Source organism: Crocuta crocuta, unplaced genomic scaffold, assembly GCF_008692635.1.
Source record: "Crocuta crocuta isolate KB4526 unplaced genomic scaffold, BGI_CrCroc_1.0 scaffold64, whole genome shotgun sequence".
Taxonomy (NCBI): domain Eukaryota; kingdom Metazoa; phylum Chordata; class Mammalia; order Carnivora; family Hyaenidae; genus Crocuta; species Crocuta crocuta.
This window is the reverse complement of record NW_027530640.1, coordinates 10640387-10660907: the sequence shown is the minus strand read 5'-3', so window position 1 is coordinate 10660907 and position 20521 is coordinate 10640387. Positions and strand designations below refer to the sequence as shown.

The following is a 20521-nucleotide window of genomic DNA, read 5'->3' as shown; positions in this document are numbered from 1 at the left end:
GTCTGCACTAGGATGGTGTAGGATGAAGTGAGAGTATCTTATGATTTGTCTCCTTATTTATAAGATTGAGATAACTGAAGCATCCTTCAAATGGCTAGGAGGGTGAAATAAGATGAAAATGTTAAAAAAACATCTAGTGCTCTTAAGATTCCCAGGGGGAAATAAAGATATCTGTAGGCTGGCACCCTCTCTTGGATAAAAGAAATCACCCAGAGCCTGTGAAGTAATCTGCTGGATTGGCCCTCTGCTAGTTTGGCCCTGTTCAGCCACCGTCCCTGAACTGTGCCTCAGGTCTCCTAGCAACAAGCTGAGGTGGCACTGGAGGAACAGGCGCTAGGGTGAGTGTTCAGAATCTGCAGTGGAGGGAAAGGCACTGCAGTTTGGCGATCCTGCTTTCTAACCAGGACAGACCTTATGTGTGGTCTTCCCAGAAGGGCGGGAATGGGGGGCTGTGGGTTACCTGCCAATAGGGTAGAGAGTTGCTGCAGAGTGGCCAACAGAGCTTTCACCTGCAGCTCTTAGAGTCTGCACCAGACCCAAGCCTTCAGACTGCCCCTTGCCTCTCCCTCTCAAGTAATGGGCTTAGGAATACCAAGGGCATGAATTAGAAGTAGAGGAGAAATGGTTTTTGTTAGTTTGGTTTTTTTTACTTTATTTTAAGTAATCTCTGCACCCAACCTGAGGCTCCAACCCATGACCCAGAGATCAAGAGTCTCATGCTCTTCAAACTGAACCAGCCAGGCACCTTCCCAACCTCATATCATATTATCAAGACACTGCTCATAGAAAAACACTCAGCAGTTTCTAACTTTATAAGTTAATAAAATCAAGCACCTAATAACTGTTCTTAGTCACAATTACATTAAGTATGGGGTGGGGTTAATGCATGTCATTGCAGTTGATTCCTGCGGAGAATCTCCTAAATTTACATTAAAAAAAAGGCAGAATGGAGATATCAATGTCCCCGCCTCAGATATATGTAGAAAAAACTCTGGCTATTATCAAACCAGATATTGTTGACAAAGAGGAGGAGATACAAGATATTATTCTCAGATCTGGATTCACCATTGTTCAGGTAACTTCTGGGCATGATGATGTTTTTTACCTCTCTTTGCTTCTTTTTTAAATATTTATGTAAATATGTTAACCTATTTATTTCCTTAGTATTTAGCTTTAAACTTAACATTTAAGTATAAAAGTTGTATGTGCTTGTTTTAAAAATTTTCACACTTCAAAAGGATCTAAAATGAGAATTAAAATTCCTTTTTCCATCACCTTCCTCTCCCACCGAAGTCTTAGTTTCCAGGGAAAGGCATCTACTTAACACTTTTTGTCCTTTCAGGATTTTTCTATGCATTTATAAACATTTTCCTCCATAAAATAATACAGTTCTCTTCCATTGACCCCCCTTTTACAAAGTTGCTCAGATAACATTCCATGTTATTACATCTGAATCTTTCTAATTCTAACTTCTGTATAATATTTCCCTGTGTGAATGAACCACAGTTCATTTACTTGTTCCTCAATTGATGGACTGTTGATATTTTCTTTTTCAATTATTACAAACATTTAATGTGCTAAGCCTTATTCTGCAGTTGGTAGAGGTTTGAAAATGTATGTCAAAAGAGTGTTGTTAAGGATTATCATTAGGGGTGCTTTGGTGGCTCAGTCGATTAATGTCCAACTCTCGATTTCAGCTGAGGTCATGATCTCACGTTTTGTGGGTTCATGCCCCTATCAGGTTCTGTGCTGACAGTGTGGAGCCAGCTTGGGATCCTTTCTCTCCTTCTCTCTCCTTCTCTCTCTAAATAAATAAATAAAATTTTAGGAAAAGATTATCAGGTATAATGGGATTTTTGAAAATATTTGTTTTTGAGAGAGATTGAGAGAGGGAGATAGAGTATCATAAGCAGGCTCTGTACACCCTGCTCTGTACAGATGTGCAAGGCGCCATCTCACCAGTGGTGAGATCATGACCTTAGCTGAAATTAAGAGCCAGATGTTCAATCAACTGAGCCACCTAGGTGCCCCTGGATATTTTAAATAATCCTTTTCTGAACCATCCGTACTTGAAATTCCAGGGTTTTTTACTTTCTTATATGTCTGCAGTGTCATATTGTCTGTTTTGTCAGTGTTTTAACTGAGTCCTCAGGAAAGATGGGAGATTTCAGGTAAGCTTAGAAGGATACATAGAGGCTCAAGGTAGGAATGGTACAAGAAAGTGTAAGGAAATAGTGCAGGAATGTATAATAAAAATATTTAATGTATTTAAAAGACTTAGGTAAAGATTTTTTTTTTTTTAATGTTTGATTTATTTCTGAGAGAGAGAGAGACAGCATGAGCAGGGAAGGGTCCGAGAGAGAGGGAGACACAGAATCCGAAACAGGCTCCAGGCTCTGAGCTGGCTGTCAGCACAGAGCCTGATGCAGCGCTCAAACCCGCGAACCGTGACATCATGACCTGATCCAAAGTCGGACGCTTAACTGACTGAGCCACCCAGGCGCCCTAGGTAAAAAAAATTTTTAATAAATGTTAGGAAAATTGGATAACCATTAAAAAAGAGCTGGATTCAAATATTATACTGTGTACACCAGGGTGAACTCCAAATGGATTTAAAATTTAAATATTTAAAAAACTGGGTGGTTCAGTGGGTTAAGCATCCAACTTCGGCTCAGGTCATGATCTCACAGTTTGTGGGTTCAAGCCCCACGTCAGGCTCTGTGCTGACAGCTCAGAGCCTGGAGCCTACTTTGGATTCTGTGTCTCCTCTCTCTGACCCTCCCCTGCTCATGCTGTCTCTCTCTCTCTCAGAAATAAATTTAAAAACATTAAAAAAATTAAATATTAAAAAAAATTAAACATAGGGCCGCGTGAGTGGCTCAGTCAGTTAACCGTCTGACTTTAGCTTACATCATGATCTCTTGGCTCATGAGTTTTAGCCCTGAGTCAGGCTCTGTGCTGACAGTTTAGAGCCTAGAGCCTGCTTCAGATTCAGTGTCTCCCTCTCTCTCTGCTCTTCCCCTGCTCACACTCTGTCTCTCTCAAAACTAAACATTAAAAATTTTTTTAATAAAAATTATTAGTGAAAACTGAAGTATGAATTAAAAATTATTGTGACTTGTGTAATTTAACACTTTTCCTAATCAGTAAATTTCATAGCAAAGCCTTGATATACATATGCTTTTTTCTTTGTTTTAATTGTGATAAAATATATACAACATAAAATTTACTATTTTCACCATTTTTAGGTGTACAGTTCAGTAGCATTAGGTACCTTGCCTTTATTGTGCAGCCATCACCACTGTCCATCTCTAGAACTTTTTCATCAACTGAAACTGAAACTGCGCTTATTAATTACTCTGTTTACCCCTCTTCCCAGCCTCTGATAACCACTATTCTGCTTTTCCTGTCTCTCTGAATTTGACTATTCCAGATATCTCATGTAAGTGGAGTTGTATAGTATTTATTCTTTTAAAACAGACTTTACTATAGTTGGGAGTCCACTGAACTTGAGGCCTTCTTGTCCTGTCTAGGGAAAACCTTCTGAAAAAATGATGTATCCTTTCAGTAGGTGGCAGTCTTTTTTCTTCTAGAAACTAATGGTTCCTTTTCTGATATCATTTAATACTGCTTTTCTTTGTGAAAATATTCACCCAGACTCCAAAAAGTTTTACCTAATGGTTTGTTTTTTTTTTTTTTTAATGCTCCTACTTTCAAACAAATCTCCAAACTCACAACCCCAAGACCGAGAGTTGCATGTTTCACTGACCAACCCAGTCAGGTGTCCCTGATGTAATTTTAATTCAACCAATATAATTACAGATTCAGTGTTAATTTCAGTTTATTTTTTGAGAGAGAGCACACAAGTCAGGGAGGAACAGATAGGGGGACAGAGGATCTGAAGTAGGCTCCGCACTGACAGCAGTGAGCTTGATGTGGGGCTGGAACTCACAAATGGTAAGATCATGACCTGAGCCAAAGTCAGACATTTAATCAACTGAGCCACTCAGGTGCCCCTCAATTTTAGTTTAAAAGGAGCTTTTGGAGTGTCTGGGTGGCTCAGTTGGTTAAGCTTCTGACTCTTGATTTTGACTTAGGTTATGATCCCTCGGTTCCTGGGTTTGAGCCCCATATGGAGCTCTGCCCTGAGTATGCAAAACCTGCCTGTATTTCTCTCCTCTCTCCCTCTCTCTCTGCGCCCCCCTCACAAAATAAACTTTAAAAAAAATAAAAGGAGCTCTTAATTTTTATAAGTATGCTGCATTAGGTGGCACACCTGCAGATGTTGAGTTCCCTTGCTTTTTAAGGGGTGTGTGATAAGGGCTTACATTTAAACAGATCAGATTTTTATTTTTAACTCAGCAACAACCCCCCCCATACCAATATGGGTAAGAATCATAAATACTGACACATCTTAATTTTATTTATTTTTTTAAATTTTTTTTAATGTTTTTTATTTATTTCTAGGAGAGAGAGAGAGACAGCGTGAGCAGGGGAGGGTCAGAGAGAGAGGGAGTCACAGACTCTGAAACAGGCTCCAGGCTCTGAGCTGGCAGTCAGCACAGAGCCCGACGCGGGGCTCGAACCCACGAACCGCGAGATCATGACCCAAGCGAAAGTTGGACGCTCAACCGACTAAGCCACCCAGGGTCCCCGACACATCTTAATTTTAAATAATAGAATCAATGTTTATGTTTATGTTTAATGGCAGTTTTATAATTTCTCGAGTTTCTTTTTCTTGACTATATGAATTTCAGTATGAGAACAGATACAGGCACCTATTTTGTGGTAGCTGGTCCTTGGCTGGTGAGAATGTTTGTCAGTAGAGCCTATTTACAGCAATGCTGACCCATCTAGGTAAGCATCTTCCCATTTCTTGCTTTGGGCAGTTTTGATTCCTTACTACAAACCAAGCAAATTTGCCAAGCTTCTGAAACCTGAGAACACATGATAGTATTAGAAGGAATTTTAAGAGATCACTTGGTAAATTTTGCACTATACTCTCAGGAACATCTAACCCACTTTAGAAAGATAGTTTTCTGCCTTAATTATGGAGATTTATAGCTTTGACCTAGTGATTTATTCACATTCTCATCATCCTTATTCTAGCCACAAGTTTTCCTTAATGAGGACTTCGAACCCCTCTCTTCTGAGTCTTTTCCTTCATGATCCACCTTTATTGAAACTGAGAAACAGTAGTATTAGATGATTTTTTAAAAATTTACTTATTTTTGAGAGAGCGTGAGCAGGGGAAGGACAGAGACTAGGAGAGAATTCCAAGCAGGCTCAACACTGTTGCAGGGCTCGAATTCCTGAGCTATGAGATCATGATCTGAGCCAAAATCAAGAGTCAGACACCAACCAAATGAGCCAGTCAGGTGCCCCGTTAATGGATGATTTTTAAAAAGCATTCAGATAGCTGATCTCTAATCAGAAGGATGGCTAACTTCATTTCTGTGATTTTTTTAACGATTCATATAGTCTCTTTTGTGAAGAAAAATATCATTTATTTGCCCCCAACATTTTATATTCTTTCAAATTGAGAAACTTAATACCAACTATTTTTTTATTTTTTTTTTCTTTTTTATGTTTTATTTATTTCTGAGAGAGAGAGAGAGAGAGCATGAACAGGGAAGGGTCAGAGAGAGAGGAAGATACAGAATCTGAAACAGGCTCCAGGTTCTGAGCTAGCCATCAGCACAGAGTCCGACGCGGGGCTCGAACCCACAAACTATGAGATCATGACCTGAGCCAAAGTCAGACACTTAACCGACTAAGCCACCCAGGCACCCCCCAACTGTTTTTTCTCAACATCACAGTGAATCAACATATTTATGGCAGAACCAGAATAAATACACAATTTTCACATTCAAGAGAAAAACTTGTTTACAGCATCACTTTACTGTGTGTTATTTCTGATTACCGTAAAGAGACCAGCTTCCTAAAATAATGTAGGGAAATTTCATAATAAATAAAATATCACACAAATAGATAGAGATGAATTTGGAATATTTTAAAATCCTATTTTGTTACTTTAATGTATACAAAGTATGTATTAAGAAAATATTGGTGATAGGAGTTTTTTAAGAAGGAGATAAGCTGAATTCATCATTAAACCATATATTGAAGGAGACTGCCAAATAGGAATAATTCTTCTTCAGTAAGTTAGATAGCTCTTTTTTACTTAAGTATAATTAACTTAACTATATTAGTTTCAGATATACAACATACTGATTTGACTATTCTATACATCACTAGGTGCTTACTACCGTAAGTGTGGTCACCATCTGTCACCGTATGAGGTTATTACAATATTACTGACTCTCTTCTCTGTGCTGTACTTTTCATCTCTGTGATTTATTTTCTAACTAGAAGTCCCTACCTCTTAGTTCCCTTCATCTGTTTCGCTCATCCCTCCCTTCCCCCTGGCAACTACCAGTTTGTTCTCTGTATTTAAGAATCTGTTTTAATTTGATTGTTTTATTAGGTTTCACATGTATGTGGAATCATGGTATCTGTCTTTCTCAGACTTATTTCACTTAGCATAATACCCTCTAGGTCTATCCAGGTTGTCACAAATGGCAAGATACCATTCATTCAAGGCTGATTAATATTCTATTATATATATATATATAAAGTGTATATATTGTATATATGCAAATGTACATACACACAACATCTTGATCCATTAATCTCTAGATGGATACTTGGGTTGCTTCCATGGTCCAGTTATCGTAAATAATGCTTCAATAAACATAAGGGTGCCTATGTCTTTTTGAATTAGTGCTTTTGTATTCTTTGGTTAGGTACCCAGTAGTAGAATTACTGGGTCATATGGTAGTTTAATTTTTAATTTTTTAATGAACCTCCATACTGTTTTCCACAGTGGTTGCACCAGTTTACATTCACATCAACAATGAACAAGGGTTAAATAACTTAATACCCTACATTTAATTTTCTTACCTCTCCCTTTCTTCATAATACAAAAATCTCAAATTTGTAATCAGATTGGTATTAATATCGTTACTAATGACAATGAGTTATTATTGAATTGTCATTTTAAATACTCTTGTTGACTTTGTTTCTCTTATAGAGAAGAAAACTACACCTCAGCCCTGAGCACTGTAGTAACTTTTATGTGGAACAGTATGGGAAAATGTTTTTCCCCAATTTAACAGCTTACATGAGTTCTGGACCACTTGTTGCTATGATATTAGCTAGACATAATGCCATCTCTTACTGGAAAGAACTTCTGGGACCAAGTAATACCTTCGTAGCTAAGGAGACACATCCAGACAGGTAACTTTCCTAGGGAGAGAAAGAGAATCTAACAAAAACGAAAAAAAAAAAACCCCAAAACTGGTTTCATTATAATAGGAGTCTCTTTTCATTTGAAAGTTTTCCTAAATCAGCTTTTTGGTATTTTGGTTGGGGTGAGGGGATCATTTTTAAAGTGTACCTATTTAAATGCCTATCTTAATACCAAATACCACAAAGCCTCAGGGAATGTCTAATTTATGGTTGATTAGCCTCATTCTTCTGTCATCCTTGAATGAAGTCATCACTGAAATAGGATTTTTCATAGGAAAATTGTCATGGCTTTTTAAAATAATACTGGTAATAGAGGGCCATAAAACCAGATTTTCAGCATTATCTTTAAAGTTTGGAAACTTGAGGACATTGAATTCTGGCACTTTTGAATATACATTGCCTTTTCACTTCTCACAAAACAACACTTCTTCTTCACCCAGAGAACTCCTATTTTCCCAGTGTATTCCTTCTGCAGATTTAAATATATTTGACCCTCTAGATAGATTTAAGCTTAATGATTCTGTAAATTTCCTGAATAGAATGGATATGTAAAGAGTAAGGAAAAGACAGCAAATTGGATGGTTATTATCTCTAACTTGCTTTTAGTCTAAGGGCAATTTATGGCACAGATGACCTAAGAAATGCACTTCATGGGAGTAATGACTTTGCTGCAGCAGAAAGAGAAATTCGATTCATGTTTCCTGAAGGTGAGTTACAATGTTCCTGTTGTTTTTTCTTTTATTTGGGTGATGTAGCTGGGAAGGAAAATAGGAGTTTTCTCCAATATATTTTGTCATATTTTCAAGTTATAGGTACTTAAAAACCTAAAGCCAAGAATGGATAACTCACTATTTCCCTCAAAACTAAATTGTGCCCTCTAGGGGATCTTTTGAGAAGAGGTGTTTTTTTTTTTTCTTTTTTTTTTTCTTTTCTCTTAGACTAGCTCTATGTAGGGTTTCTCTTCTCCTTTGTTGCAGTTATTTAAGTTATCCCTAAAGCATCAGTAAAGTTTGTTACACATGAAAAAAGGATCTCCTTGGGAAATTATGATAGATTTAACATTTTCTCTACTGTTTGCCTAATGAACACTCATGCACCTGTGAAATTAATAGCTTCAGGCCCATTTTTTTTTTCCATCCTTTTATGGATGCTGTCAACCTTTTAGAATTGGGCATAATAAAGAACATTGAGATTTTTAGTTTATTTCAGTAATATTTTTAGATCAGGAAGAAAATTTCGTGATTTCCGTTATAAAGAAAAAATGTAGGGGTACTTGGGTGACTCTGACCATCCGACTCTTGATATTGGCACAGGTCATGACTCATGGTTGCTGAGATGGAGCCCCATCTGTCATTGCAGAGCCTGCGTGGGATTCTCCCTCTCCCTCCCTCTCTCCCCATCCCTGCTTGTGTGTATCCTCTCTCTCTCAAAAGAAATAAACATTTTTTTTTAAATGTAAAGCATTTTGGTGCCTAGGTGGCTCAGTCTATTGAGCATCCAACTTCGGTTGAGGTCATGGTCTCACAGACGGTGACTTGGAGCCCTGCACTTCAGATCCTGTTTCCCTCTCTCTCTGACCCTCCCCCAAATGTGTGCGCTCACTCTCTCTCTCAAACAAATATATATTTTAAAAACTTACAGCATTGGGGAGCTTTGAATATTTTTTTGGCCTGTTATTTTTTTCTTAAGTCATTTAGACCTATTCCTCAGAATTTTCTTTTTTTCCCTCCGATTTTTGTTTTTAATTTTTTAGTGTTTTCATTTATTTTTGAGAGACAGAGAGAGACAGCGTGAGCAGGGGTGGGTCATAGAGAGAGGGAGACACAGAATCTGAAGCAGGCTCCAGGCTCTGAGCTAGCTGTCAGCACAGAGCCCGACATGGGGCTCGAACCCAGTAACCATGAGATTATGACCTGAGCCAAAGTCGGACGTCCAACCGACTGAGCCACCCAGGCGCCCCTCCTCTGATTTTTGAACTGCTCTTTTGTTCGTTGTTAGATTGGTGTTCTTACTAATTTTTGTCACATATCTATTCCATTAGGGTATCTTTTTGGAGTTGTTTATTGTGGAAAACTTCAAACATAACTAACAGTAGACAGAATAGTATAATAAACCCCTAATGAACCTATTACCCAACTTAAACAATTGTAGTCAGTCTTATTTCATCTATAACCTCTACTTATACTTCTCATGCTTCTATATTGTTTTGACTTATATCTCAAACATGAAATGTATTTTAAAATTTTTTTTAAATGTTTATTTATCATTGAAAGACAGAGAGAGACAGAGCATGATCATGGGAGGGCAAGAGAGAGGGGGAGACACAGAATCTGAAGCAGGCTCCAAGCTCTGAGCTGTCAGCACAGAGCCCGATGCTGGGCTCAAACTCACTAACCATGAGATCATGACCTGAGCTAAAGTCGGACACTCAACTGATTGAGCCACCAGGTGCCCCAAAGTGTTTATTTACTTCTCAGAGAGAGACAGACAGAGTGCAAGAAGGGGAGGGCCAGAGACAGGGGGAACACAGAATCTGAAGCAGGCTCTAGGCTCCAGGCTGTCAACACAGAGCCTGATATGGGGCTTGAACTCACAAACTACGAGACCATGACCTAAGCTGAAGTCAGACACTGAACTGACTGAGCCACCCACACACCCTACCCCCTTTATTTTTTTCAGTAGGCTTCATGTCCAACCTGGGGCTTAAATTCACCACCCCAAGATCAAAAGTCACATTTTGTAATGACTGAGCCAGCTGGTGCCCCCATGAAATGTCTTTTTAATGTGATAGTACTTAGATTTAGTCCTACTAATGAATTAGACCTTTCCTCTGACTCCAGACATCTAACCTCTCTGTGAGTTTTTCTCATCAGTAAAATGCAAATAGATTAGTACCTTCCTACCTAATAGGGATATTGTTAGGGTTGAATGTTTCACATACATGTAAAATTCTTAAAATGTCCGATGCATAACTCCTATTAGTGTTTTGTTTTTTCTAGTCCTTTTTTTTTTTTGAAGGTCTTCTTATTCATAGGATTTTGTTCCTAAACTGTTATTTTAGATTGCTTTTGATTTTACCATTAATTAGTCATCTAAACATGAGTTTAAGAAATAAAGTTAGACATTTGAGAAGCAGCTGTTGCAAGATAAATATAAATGATTAATTATCTACCATGTTGCAGATCTTTTGCTGAGAATGTGAAGTTCTTTTGAGTAAATTCTGAAGAGTTTGGGGTATGAGCTCCCTCTTGCTTACCAGTCACTGAAGAATTATGTGCAGTGGGGTACCTGGGTGGCACAGTCAGTTGGGCATCTGACTCTTGGTTTTGGCTCAGGTCATGATATTGTGGTTTGTGGGTTTGGGTCCCGCATTGGGCTCTGCGCTGGCAATGTGAAGCCTGCTTGGGGTTCTCTCTCTCCCTCTCTTGCTTCTCCTCCCCTCCTCACATGTTCTCTCTCTCTCAAGATAAATAAAATAAACGTTAAAAAAAAAGAACTATGTGCAAAACCCAGGATGATGAGTCACTCAAGCAAGTTATAAAGATATTCAAAGATATGTTCCTAACCATTGAAAAATGTAGTTTGCTTCCTTTTCATTTGAGAGGACTAATTCAAAGTTTTGTTATATTCCATTCCTTCAACGAATTTATTGTATTACCTACTATGTGATAGAAATACAAAGATGAATAAGAATATGTCCCTGCTCTCAAGATGATCACATTTAAAAATCTATAAAAATAAATATACAATGCAGTGTATAAACCATAAATGTTATTAGAAAGCTTCAAAAAGTTCAATGAAAGTTCATATGTGTAAGAAACGTGAAAACTTTATTTTCACATTAATCCATCCATCACTAGTTGCTAAAGACAAATAATAAATGGCCAGAAAAAATAGATGAGGTAGGAACAATCCAAAACTGAAGTTAAGGAAATAATTTCATTCACAATAGTAGCAAAAATTATAAAATACTATTTCACTCATAGGTGGAATTTACAAAACAAAATGTACAAAGTAAAAAAGAGACCAAAAAAGTAGACACTTAAAAATAGAGAGGAACAACAACAAAAAAGAGAGAACAAGATGAGGGTTACCAGAGGGGAGCTGGGTGGGGTGATGGGTAAAATAGGTGATGAGGATTAAGAGTACACTTATCTTGATGAACACTGAGTAGTGTATAGAATTTTTGAATCACTATATTGTACACCTGAAGCTAATGTAATACACTGTATATAAATATACTGGAATTAAATACTAAAATACTTTGGAATAAATTTAATAAAAGAAATGCAATTCTTATACAATGAAAAGTACAAAACATTATTGAGAGAAATCAAAGACTATCTAAAGTGAATAGACCCCCTATGTTGATGTATCAGAAGAGTCAGTGTTATCAAGATGGCACTTCTCTCCAGATTGATCAATTGATGCAATCCCTGTCAAAATCCATGCATTCATTTATGCAGAAGTTGATAAGCTGATTTTAAAATTTATATGTTATTGTAAAAGATCTAGACAAGCTAAAACAATTTTTAAAAAGAAGAACAAAGTTGGATAACTTCCACTAACCTGAATTCAAAACTTACTATGAGGGGCACCTGGCTGGCTCAGTCAGTAGAACATATGACTCTTGATCTCAGGGTTGTGAGTTCAAGCCCCACATTGGGTGTGGAGACTACTTAAAAATAAAACCTTTACAGGGCGCCTTGGTGGCTCAGTCAGTTGAGCATCCAACTCTTTTTTTTTTTTAATAGTTTATTGCCAAGTTGGTTTCCATATAACACCCAGTGCGCATCCCAACAAGTGCCCTCCTCCAAGCCCATCACCCCCCTTCTCTTCTCCCCCACCTCTTTCAGCCCTCAATGTGTTATCAGTATTTGAGCATCCAACTCTTGATTTCAACTCAGGTCATGATACCAGGATCATGGGATCCAGCCCCAAATCAGGCTCTGTGCTGAACCTGGAGCCTGCTTGCGATTCTCTCTTTCCCACTACTCCTCTCCTCTAAGTGTGCGTGCTTGTGCTTTCTCTAAAATAAATAAATAAATAATAAAACCTTAAAAAATTTTTAAATAAAAACCACATAAAAGATTTGAATAGGGGCGCCTGGGTGGCTTAGTCGGTTAAGCGTCTGACTTTCGCTTAGGTCATGATCTCGCGGTTCGTGGGTTTGAGCCCCGCGTCGGGCTCTGTGCTGACTGCCAGCTCAGAGCCTGGAGCCTATTTCAGTCTGTGACTCCCTCTCTCTCTGACGCTCCCCTGCTCACGCTGTCTCTCTCTCTCTCTCTCTCTCCTAGAAATAAAAAAAAAAAAAAAAGATTTGAATAAACATTTCACAAAAGATGCATGAATGGCTGATAAATGCATGGAAAATGTGTTAAAAACATAATCACTGAGGTGGCTCATTCAGTTAAGTGTCCAGTTCTTGATTTTGGCTCAGGTTATAATCTCAAGATTTGTAAGTTCAAGCCCCATGGCAGGCTCTACACTGACAGTGCAGAACCTGCTTGGGATTCTCTGTCTCCCTATCTCTCTGCCCCCTCCCTATGCACTCTCATGTGCTCTTGTGTCTCCTCAAAAATAAAAGAAATATTTATGTAACTAAAAATTATTACAATGATCAGTACAAAAAAGAGTGCTATAATGAGACTACTAGGAAAGGAACCTTTTATTCAAGTCCTTTGCGACATTTTCTAGCTTTACCTGCCATCCTGGGAAAGGACTCTCCTATTGTTAGTTGTCTCATTGAGACTGAGCCCATATATTGGTCGTACAGAAATATGTCTTCCCACCCTCTTTTTCCTTGGGCCAGTGATGATTTAGATCCGAACATGTGAGACCATTAGCTTTTCAAATTCTTTATCAAAAGTTGCCCATTCACCCTCCTACCTGTTGGTGGGAATGTCAACTGGTGCAGCCCCTCTGGAAAATAGTGTGGAGATTCCTCAAAACATTAACAATAGAACTCCCCTATGACCCAGAAATAGCACTGCTAGGAATTTACCCAAGGGATACAGGAGTGCTGATGCATAGGGACACATGTACCCCGATGTTCATAGCAGCACTCTCAACAATAGCCAAAACATGAAAAGAGCCTAAGTGTCCATCAACGGACGAATGAATCAAGACGATGTGGTTTATCCATACGATGGAATACTACATGGCAATGAGAAAGAATGAAATCTGGCCATGTGTAGCAACCTGGATGGACCTTGAGGGTGTTAATGCTGAGCAAAATAAGTCAGGCAGAGAAGGACAGATACCATGTTTCCACATATAGGAGGATTAGGAGGAACTTAACGGAGAAGAAGAGGAAAAATAGTGGGGGAGAGGGAGAGAGGCAAACCATGAGAGACTCTTGAATGCTGAGAACAAACTGAAGGCTGATGGGGGTGGGGGAAGGGGGGAGGGGGTGATGGACATGGAGGAGGGCACTTGTTGGGATGAGCGCTGGGTGTTATATGGAAACCAGCTTGACAAACTATTTTAAAAAAAAGTAGCCCATTGATGGAGGTCATCCTCAAAAGACTTACTAAGACTTATAAACTACATTCTTCCTTATATAAATATATTATTTGTGATACTACAGGTCTGGTTGACCTGCATAGTGTTCAAACAAAGCTAAAAAGACTAAAATTTTCCTAGATCTTACATAATTTATTTAAAAACTTGAAATATAAGCAGGAATGTTAATATATATTACATAGAAATAGGTTTTATGTGTATATTTAGTAGTCTATAAGCACAAAATGTATGTACACTGTTGTATCTATACCACTTTGTAAAGTGCCTGCTATTTTGTGGCAGGAATTAATTGTTGGAATGAATTAATCTTCTAGATTTTACATGATCTTTGTATTTTTCTTTTTCATGACATTGTCCATTGTGATATTTATTATAAAAAACATGGAAATGGAAATGCAGGCAAGGATATAGTAGAAAACAACATCATAATTTTGTACATGATCACTGTTAGCATTCTGATATGTTTCTTGCCAGTCTTATGTAGTCTTATTTCTCTGCATGTGCTTGTGTGTTTTTGAAAAAACTATGTATGCTATTTATCTAGTTCTGTTTCCTTTAAAACAAAACTTTTAAATATCATGCCACTAAAATTTCTCCCTTTGTAATGATTATATAATATTTCATCATTTGTATTAGTTTTAATGGTAATATATTTGTATTTACAGTGATTATTGAGCCCATTCCAGTTGGACAAGCTGCTAAGGACTATTTAAATTTATATGTAACACCAACTCTTCTTAAAGGACTCACAGCCCTTTGTAAGGAGAAACCAGCAGATCCTTTTGTAAGAAATGTTTTTATTCACCCTAAAGAAATTGTCTATAGTTTTCATATTTAAAACACTGAATTTTTTGAAACAGGAAGGTATTCAGAGCATTTAAAATATTTCAAATACATTTTAGATACCCTTGTATGTATAACTTTTGATTACTTATTCTCTTACTGTGTTTTAACTCTTAAAAAACATTGATCCTAGGGTCGCCTAGGTTATACATCCGACTTCTGCACAGGTCGTGATCTCTTAATTCATGGGTTTGAGCCCATATCAGGCTCTGTGCTAACAGCTCGGAGCCTGTAGCCTGCTTTGGATTCTGTGTCTCCCTCTGTCTCTGCCCCTCCCCTGCTCATGCTCCCTCACTTACCCGCTCTTTCTCTCTCAAGAATAAATAAACATTAAAAAAAACATTCCAGCAAAACAAAGAAAAAACATTGTTCTAAATACATTTTCAGTTTTTGCGTCCTTCAATTGCAGAGCATTGTTTTTGTGTATAATTTATATAATCAAATGATAAAATTAGATATATATTTAAATTTAGTTCAATATTGCTTTTAAAATGATCTTTTTGAAGTAGGCATCATGCCCAGCAGGGAGCCCAGTGTGGGACATGAACTCATTACCCTGAGATCAATACCTGAGCTGAGATCAAGAGTCAGATGCTTAACCAACTGAGCCACCCAAGCCCCTCTCAACATTTTTATTTTTAATGATATCTAACTTTTTTTCATAGAAAGCTTTTTTTTTAAACATTTACTTATTTATTTTGAGAGAGAGACAGAGCTAGTAGGGGAGGGTTAGAGAGGAAGAGAGGATCCCAAGCAGGCTCTGTCCTCTCAGCATGGTGTCTGACCCAGGGCTAAACCCATGAATTATAAGATCATAACCTGAGCTGAAACTAAAAGTTGGAACAACTGAGCCACCCAGGCACCCCTAGAAAATTTACATTTATTCACATCCCTAGATACTTTAATATTGCTCAGTCAGGTGAAAGATGGTTGGATAAGAGGAACTAGGGTGCTTGTCCAGGGCCAGATGTCTTCCTGGTCCCTTCTTTACAGGTACTCTCACTCATTTGAAGACTCAGAGACAATGAGGAAAGGTTATTTTATTTTTTTAAAGTAATCTCTATGCCCAAGATCAAGAGTGGCATACTCTTACCACTCAGCCATCCAGACACCTCAGGAAAAGTTATTTAAAAAAAATTTTTTTTAATGTATATTTTGTTTTTGAGAGAGAGAAACAGAGCATGAGTAGGGAGGGCAGAGAGAGATGGAGACAGAATCCGAAGNCTCTCTCTCTCTCTCCTAGAAATAAATTAAAAAAAAAAAAAAAACTTTGTGTTTCAATTTTTTAATAGTCATGTTCTCATTCTTCGAATGATTTTGCAAGCTAAGTTTTAAATTGATATAGTACCTGGGCACCTGAGTGGCTCAGTGGTTTAAGCATCTGGCTTTTGGTTTCAGCTCAGGTCATGAGCTCCAACCTCATACATGACTCTGTGCTGACAGTGCAGAGCCTGCTTAGGATTCTCTCTCACCCTCTCTCTCTGCCCCTTCCCCCACTCATGCACGTGCTCTCTCTCTCTCTCTCTCTCTCTCTCAAAATAAATAAACTTAGAAGAAGAGCATCCAACTCTTCATCTTCACTCAGGTCTTGATCTCATGGTTATGAGTTGGAGCCCTGTGTTGGACTCTGCACTGGGCATGAAGCCTACTTAACAACAATAACAACAAATAAATTGCTATAGTACATATTTANGAGCATGAGTAGGGAGGGCAGAGAGAGATGGAGACAGAATCCGAAGCAGGCTTCAGGCTCTGAGCTGTCAGCACAGAGCCTGACACAGGGGTCAAACTCAGGAACTGCGAGATCATGACCTTACCTAAAGTCAGATGCTTAACTAACTGAGCCACCCAGGCACCCCTGCGGAAGGTTATTTCAGTATCAGCCTTGATAAAATAATATCTGTAGCCTCTTTTACCATTCTCAAAGGGAATACTCTTTGGAAGACAAAGATTTAATTTTTCCTAGTAATTTTGTCACTTTTACCAAAAACAAAAGATAGGATATTTCTTTTTTTATTATATTTTATTTACTTGTTTTAAGGAATCTCTGCATCCAACGTAGGCTCAAACTCACGACCCCTGAGATCAGGAGTCATACACTCTACCAAGTAAGACAGCTAGGTCCCCCTAGGTAAGTCTTCTTTCTTTTTTTAAATGTTTAATTATTTATTTTAAGAGAGAGAGCATGCACACATTCCCACAGGGGAGGGACAGAGAAAGAAGGATAGAGAGAATCCCAAGAAGAATCTGTGCTGGCAGCAGAGCTCATATGACAGGGGTCGATCCCATGAACCATGAGATCATGACCTGAGATGAAATTAGTAAGAGTCCAATGTTCAACCAACAGAGCGACCCAGGCACCCCCAGGTTATTTGTTTAAAAATTGTTTTTAATGTTTTATTTATTTCTGAGAGAGACAGCATGAGCAGGGGAGGGTCAGAGAGAGAGGGAGACACAGAATCCGAAACGAGCCAGGCTCTGAGCTAGCTGTCAGCACAGAGCCTGACGTGGGGCTCGAACCCACGAACTGCGAGATCATGACCTGAGCCGAAGTTGGATGCTCAACCGACTGAGCCACCCAGGCTCCCCTGTTTNTAGATTTGGAAAGCTGATTGGCTGCTGAAAAACAATCCCAACAAACCAAAGCTTTATCACAATCCACATGCAGAAGAACCTTAGTAAAATAAAGTTCCTCAAATAGCAAATCACTATCTTACTATAAAAAACATGCTTCTACTTTAAAAGAAACAAACCTTCCTAAGGGTTTAAGTAACTGCATGCAAAATAAATTGTCTATAAAAATATAAGTTTTAAAAGAATGACTGTTCTGTGCATAAGATAACATTATCTAAGGTAAAATACAGGTTTCAGTTATGGTTTTTGCTTTCTAACAAGAAAATTGATTTTATCTAGAAGTATTTGTAATGTTAATGAAACAGCTGTGTTTTGCAATTGCAGACTGGTACTCGGTTAAGAGAACAACAGTTAATTCATATAAGATGCATTAGAGGGAGGCCTAGGTGGCTCATTTAGTTAAGCAGGCAGCTCTTGATTTTGGCTTTGTTTGGCCTCGTGGTTTGTGAGTTCAAGCCCCACACTAGGCTCTACACTGCAGCGTGGAGCCTGCTCAGGATTCTCTCTCTTTGTACCCTCCCTCAAAAATTAATAAATAAACATTAAAAATGATGCATTAGTAATAACTGAAGATGAAAAGACTATCGTCTCCATGTATAACTAATTATGTTGTGTGCCAACAAGAGCCTGTCTTAAATTTCCATGCTACTTTACACTCCCACACTGTACCCAGCAAGGGTTGTGGCTGATGAAAATGCCACTAGGACAAGGCTAGCTAAAGATACATTCGATAGTGTTATCACTATATGAAAGAAGATACAGTACTGTTTGTTTGTTTGTTTTAATTTTTAGAGAGAGTGCACAAGCCAGGGAGAGGGGCAGAGACAGAGAGGCAGGGAGAGAGAGACAAAGAGAATGTTAAGCAGGCTCCAAACTCAGCACAGAGGGCTGGATCCCATGACCCTGGGATCATGACCTGAGAAAATATCGAGTTGGATGCTTAACCAACTGAGCCACTCAGGCACCCTGAAACTGTACAGCTGAATATTTTTAAATGTTTATTTATTTTTGAGAGAGAGAGAGGCACAGCATGAGCAGNCGAACTGCGAGATCATGACCTGAGCCGAAGTTGGATGCTCAACCGACTGAGCCACCCAGGCTCCCCTGTTTAATGATTTCTTTTCATTGTGACAGTAACATACATTTAGTAAGAAAACTGAAACTACTGAAAAATGTAAAGAAGAAAGAGATACCTATGGTTCCATTTACTAAACATGGTCTTTGAAGTCATCTTACCTACATTCAACTCTGACTAAATTCATTTATTAGTTGTAGTTTCTTTCTTGTGGATTTTTTGGGATTTTCTATATATATAGGATTATTTCCTCTGTAAAAGGAAATAGTTCACTTCTTTGTCAGTTTGGATCTCTACTTGATAGTCTTGCATAATATAAAACTTAGTGTTTTGGGGCGCCTGGGTGGCTTAGTCGGTTAAGCTNCATGACCCTGGGATCATGACCTGAGAAAATATCGAGTTGGATGCTTAACCAACTGAGCCACTCAGGCACCCTGAAACTGTACAGCTGAATATTTTTAAATGTTTATTTATTTTTGAGAGAGAGAGAGGCACAGCATGAGCAGGAGAGGGAGACACAGAATCTGAATGAGGCTCCAGGCTCTGAGCTGTCAGCAGGGCTTGAACTCACCAACTGTGAGATCATGACCAGAGCCAAAGTCGGAGCTTAATTGACTGAGCCACCCAGGTGCCCCAAAACTGTACAGTTTAAAAACAAGTCTCAGGGCACCTGGGTTGTTCAGTCAGTTCATCCAACTTCGGCTCCGGTCATGATCTCACAGTTCGTGAGTTCGAGCCCCGCCTCAGGCTCTGTGCTGACAGCTAGCTCAGAGCCTGGAGCCTCATTCAGATTCCGTGTCTCCCTCTCTCTCTGACACTCCCCTGCTTACGCTGTCTCTCTCTCTTTCTCTCTCAGAAATAAATAAAACATTTTTAAAAATTTAAAAACAAGTCTCACACAGCCTTACATTTCAGGTTTTTTCTTCAAAAGGAGTGAGTTGTGTACAGGGAGCTCACGTACTTTATAGACGAGAAAAAAAGTAGAACCAGTTTATTTATAGTCTTCATCTTCATGTTCTTCCTCATCCTCCCCATCTTTCTTCTCTTCTTTTTTTTGTTTTTAGCCTTGATGACTTTTTTATTTTGCTCCCTAGGCGTATTTTCATATTTTGGTATTGCAGCAACTGCATTTATATAATTTACCTCAGGTTAGCAGCCTTCTTTTCCTAAGGCTGCTTGTCCTCTGCAGCAGTGTTACTCTACATCTCTCTCTCTCTTTCTTTGCAGCATCACTAATGCATAGGCCAGGATGTTCTCCTTGGATTTGGGGCCAATACTCAAAAACAAAAAGACTAAAAGTGGCCTCTTCAGTGCCTTGGAATCCTTGAACTTCGTTTTGTTTCCTCTTTAGGAATAATGTTGGTTTTTATCTTTTTTATACCTGCCTGTCTGCATTTGCCATATCTTCAAAGTTACCTTTCTTTGACATGATCTTTCACATCTCTGAGAGCTTTTTGTAAAACTGAGAAGGTGACTGAAGCTTCTCGTTGCTGCTTGTGTTCCTCCTGGCAAGCTTGCACAAAGAATGCATATTTTGCTTCTCAGTCTCTTAAGATCTTTGCCCATGTTTAGTTATTTTTTTTCAGTGTGACACAGAGTCACACGTTGCGCATCTGACTCTCACTTACCCTGGTTTTGTCTCTATGGAGCTCAGTCTACTACAATGGCTGTCAGTTTATGGTATGATTTTAACAATGATGTAACATTAAGTAATAGGGGACTGATAGAAAATGTTGCTGTATTATTATTTTTTTAAGTCAGAGAAGTAAGACATGGAGTTTATTTTTAAATTAAGATTTATATGGGGCTTGAACTCATGAATCTGAGATCAAGAGTATATGCCCTGGATATGACTTCAGCTCAGGTCATAATCTCATGGTTCCTCAGTTCACATCCCATGTCAGGCTCTCTGCTGTCAGCACAGAGCCCATGTTGATTCACTGTCCACCTCTCTCTGTGCCCCTCTCCTACTCATGCGTGCACACTCTCTCTCTCCCTCAATTATAAAATAAATGTTTAAAAAAAAAAAGAGTCACATGCTGTACTGAATGACCATGCAGGCACCCCAAGAAAGAATTTTGGTTATGATATTTTCCTAAGCATTTATCCTATACGTAAATGCGTAATTAATCC

The 20521-nt window shown here is 38.5% G+C and overlaps 1 protein-coding gene across 3 annotated transcripts; it reads left to right on the top strand.

The window, feature by feature from the left end:
- Positions 1 to 291: 291 nt before the first annotated feature.
- On the top strand, positions 292 to 17486 carry NME5 (NME/NM23 family member 5). 3 transcript variants are annotated; one of them, XM_077768938.1, is made up of 6 exons: positions 292 to 338; positions 899 to 1075; positions 7094 to 7299; positions 7918 to 8018; positions 14502 to 14620; positions 16721 to 16804. In XM_077768938.1, exons 2-6 carry the CDS (start codon positions 947 to 949, stop codon positions 16739 to 16741), a joined length of 576 nt encoding a protein of 191 aa, XP_077625064.1. In that variant the 5' UTR covers positions 292 to 338; positions 899 to 946; the 3' UTR covers positions 16742 to 16804. The 3 variants fall into 3 exon arrangements, with proteins under 3 accessions (XP_077625064.1, XP_077625066.1, XP_077625065.1); XM_077768940.1 differs by lacking the exons at positions 292 to 338; positions 16721 to 16804 and adding an exon at positions 17278 to 17486 and having other exon boundaries at positions 391 to 1075; XM_077768939.1 differs by lacking the exon at positions 292 to 338 and having other exon boundaries at positions 391 to 1075.
- Positions 17487 to 20521: the final 3035 nt, after the last annotated feature.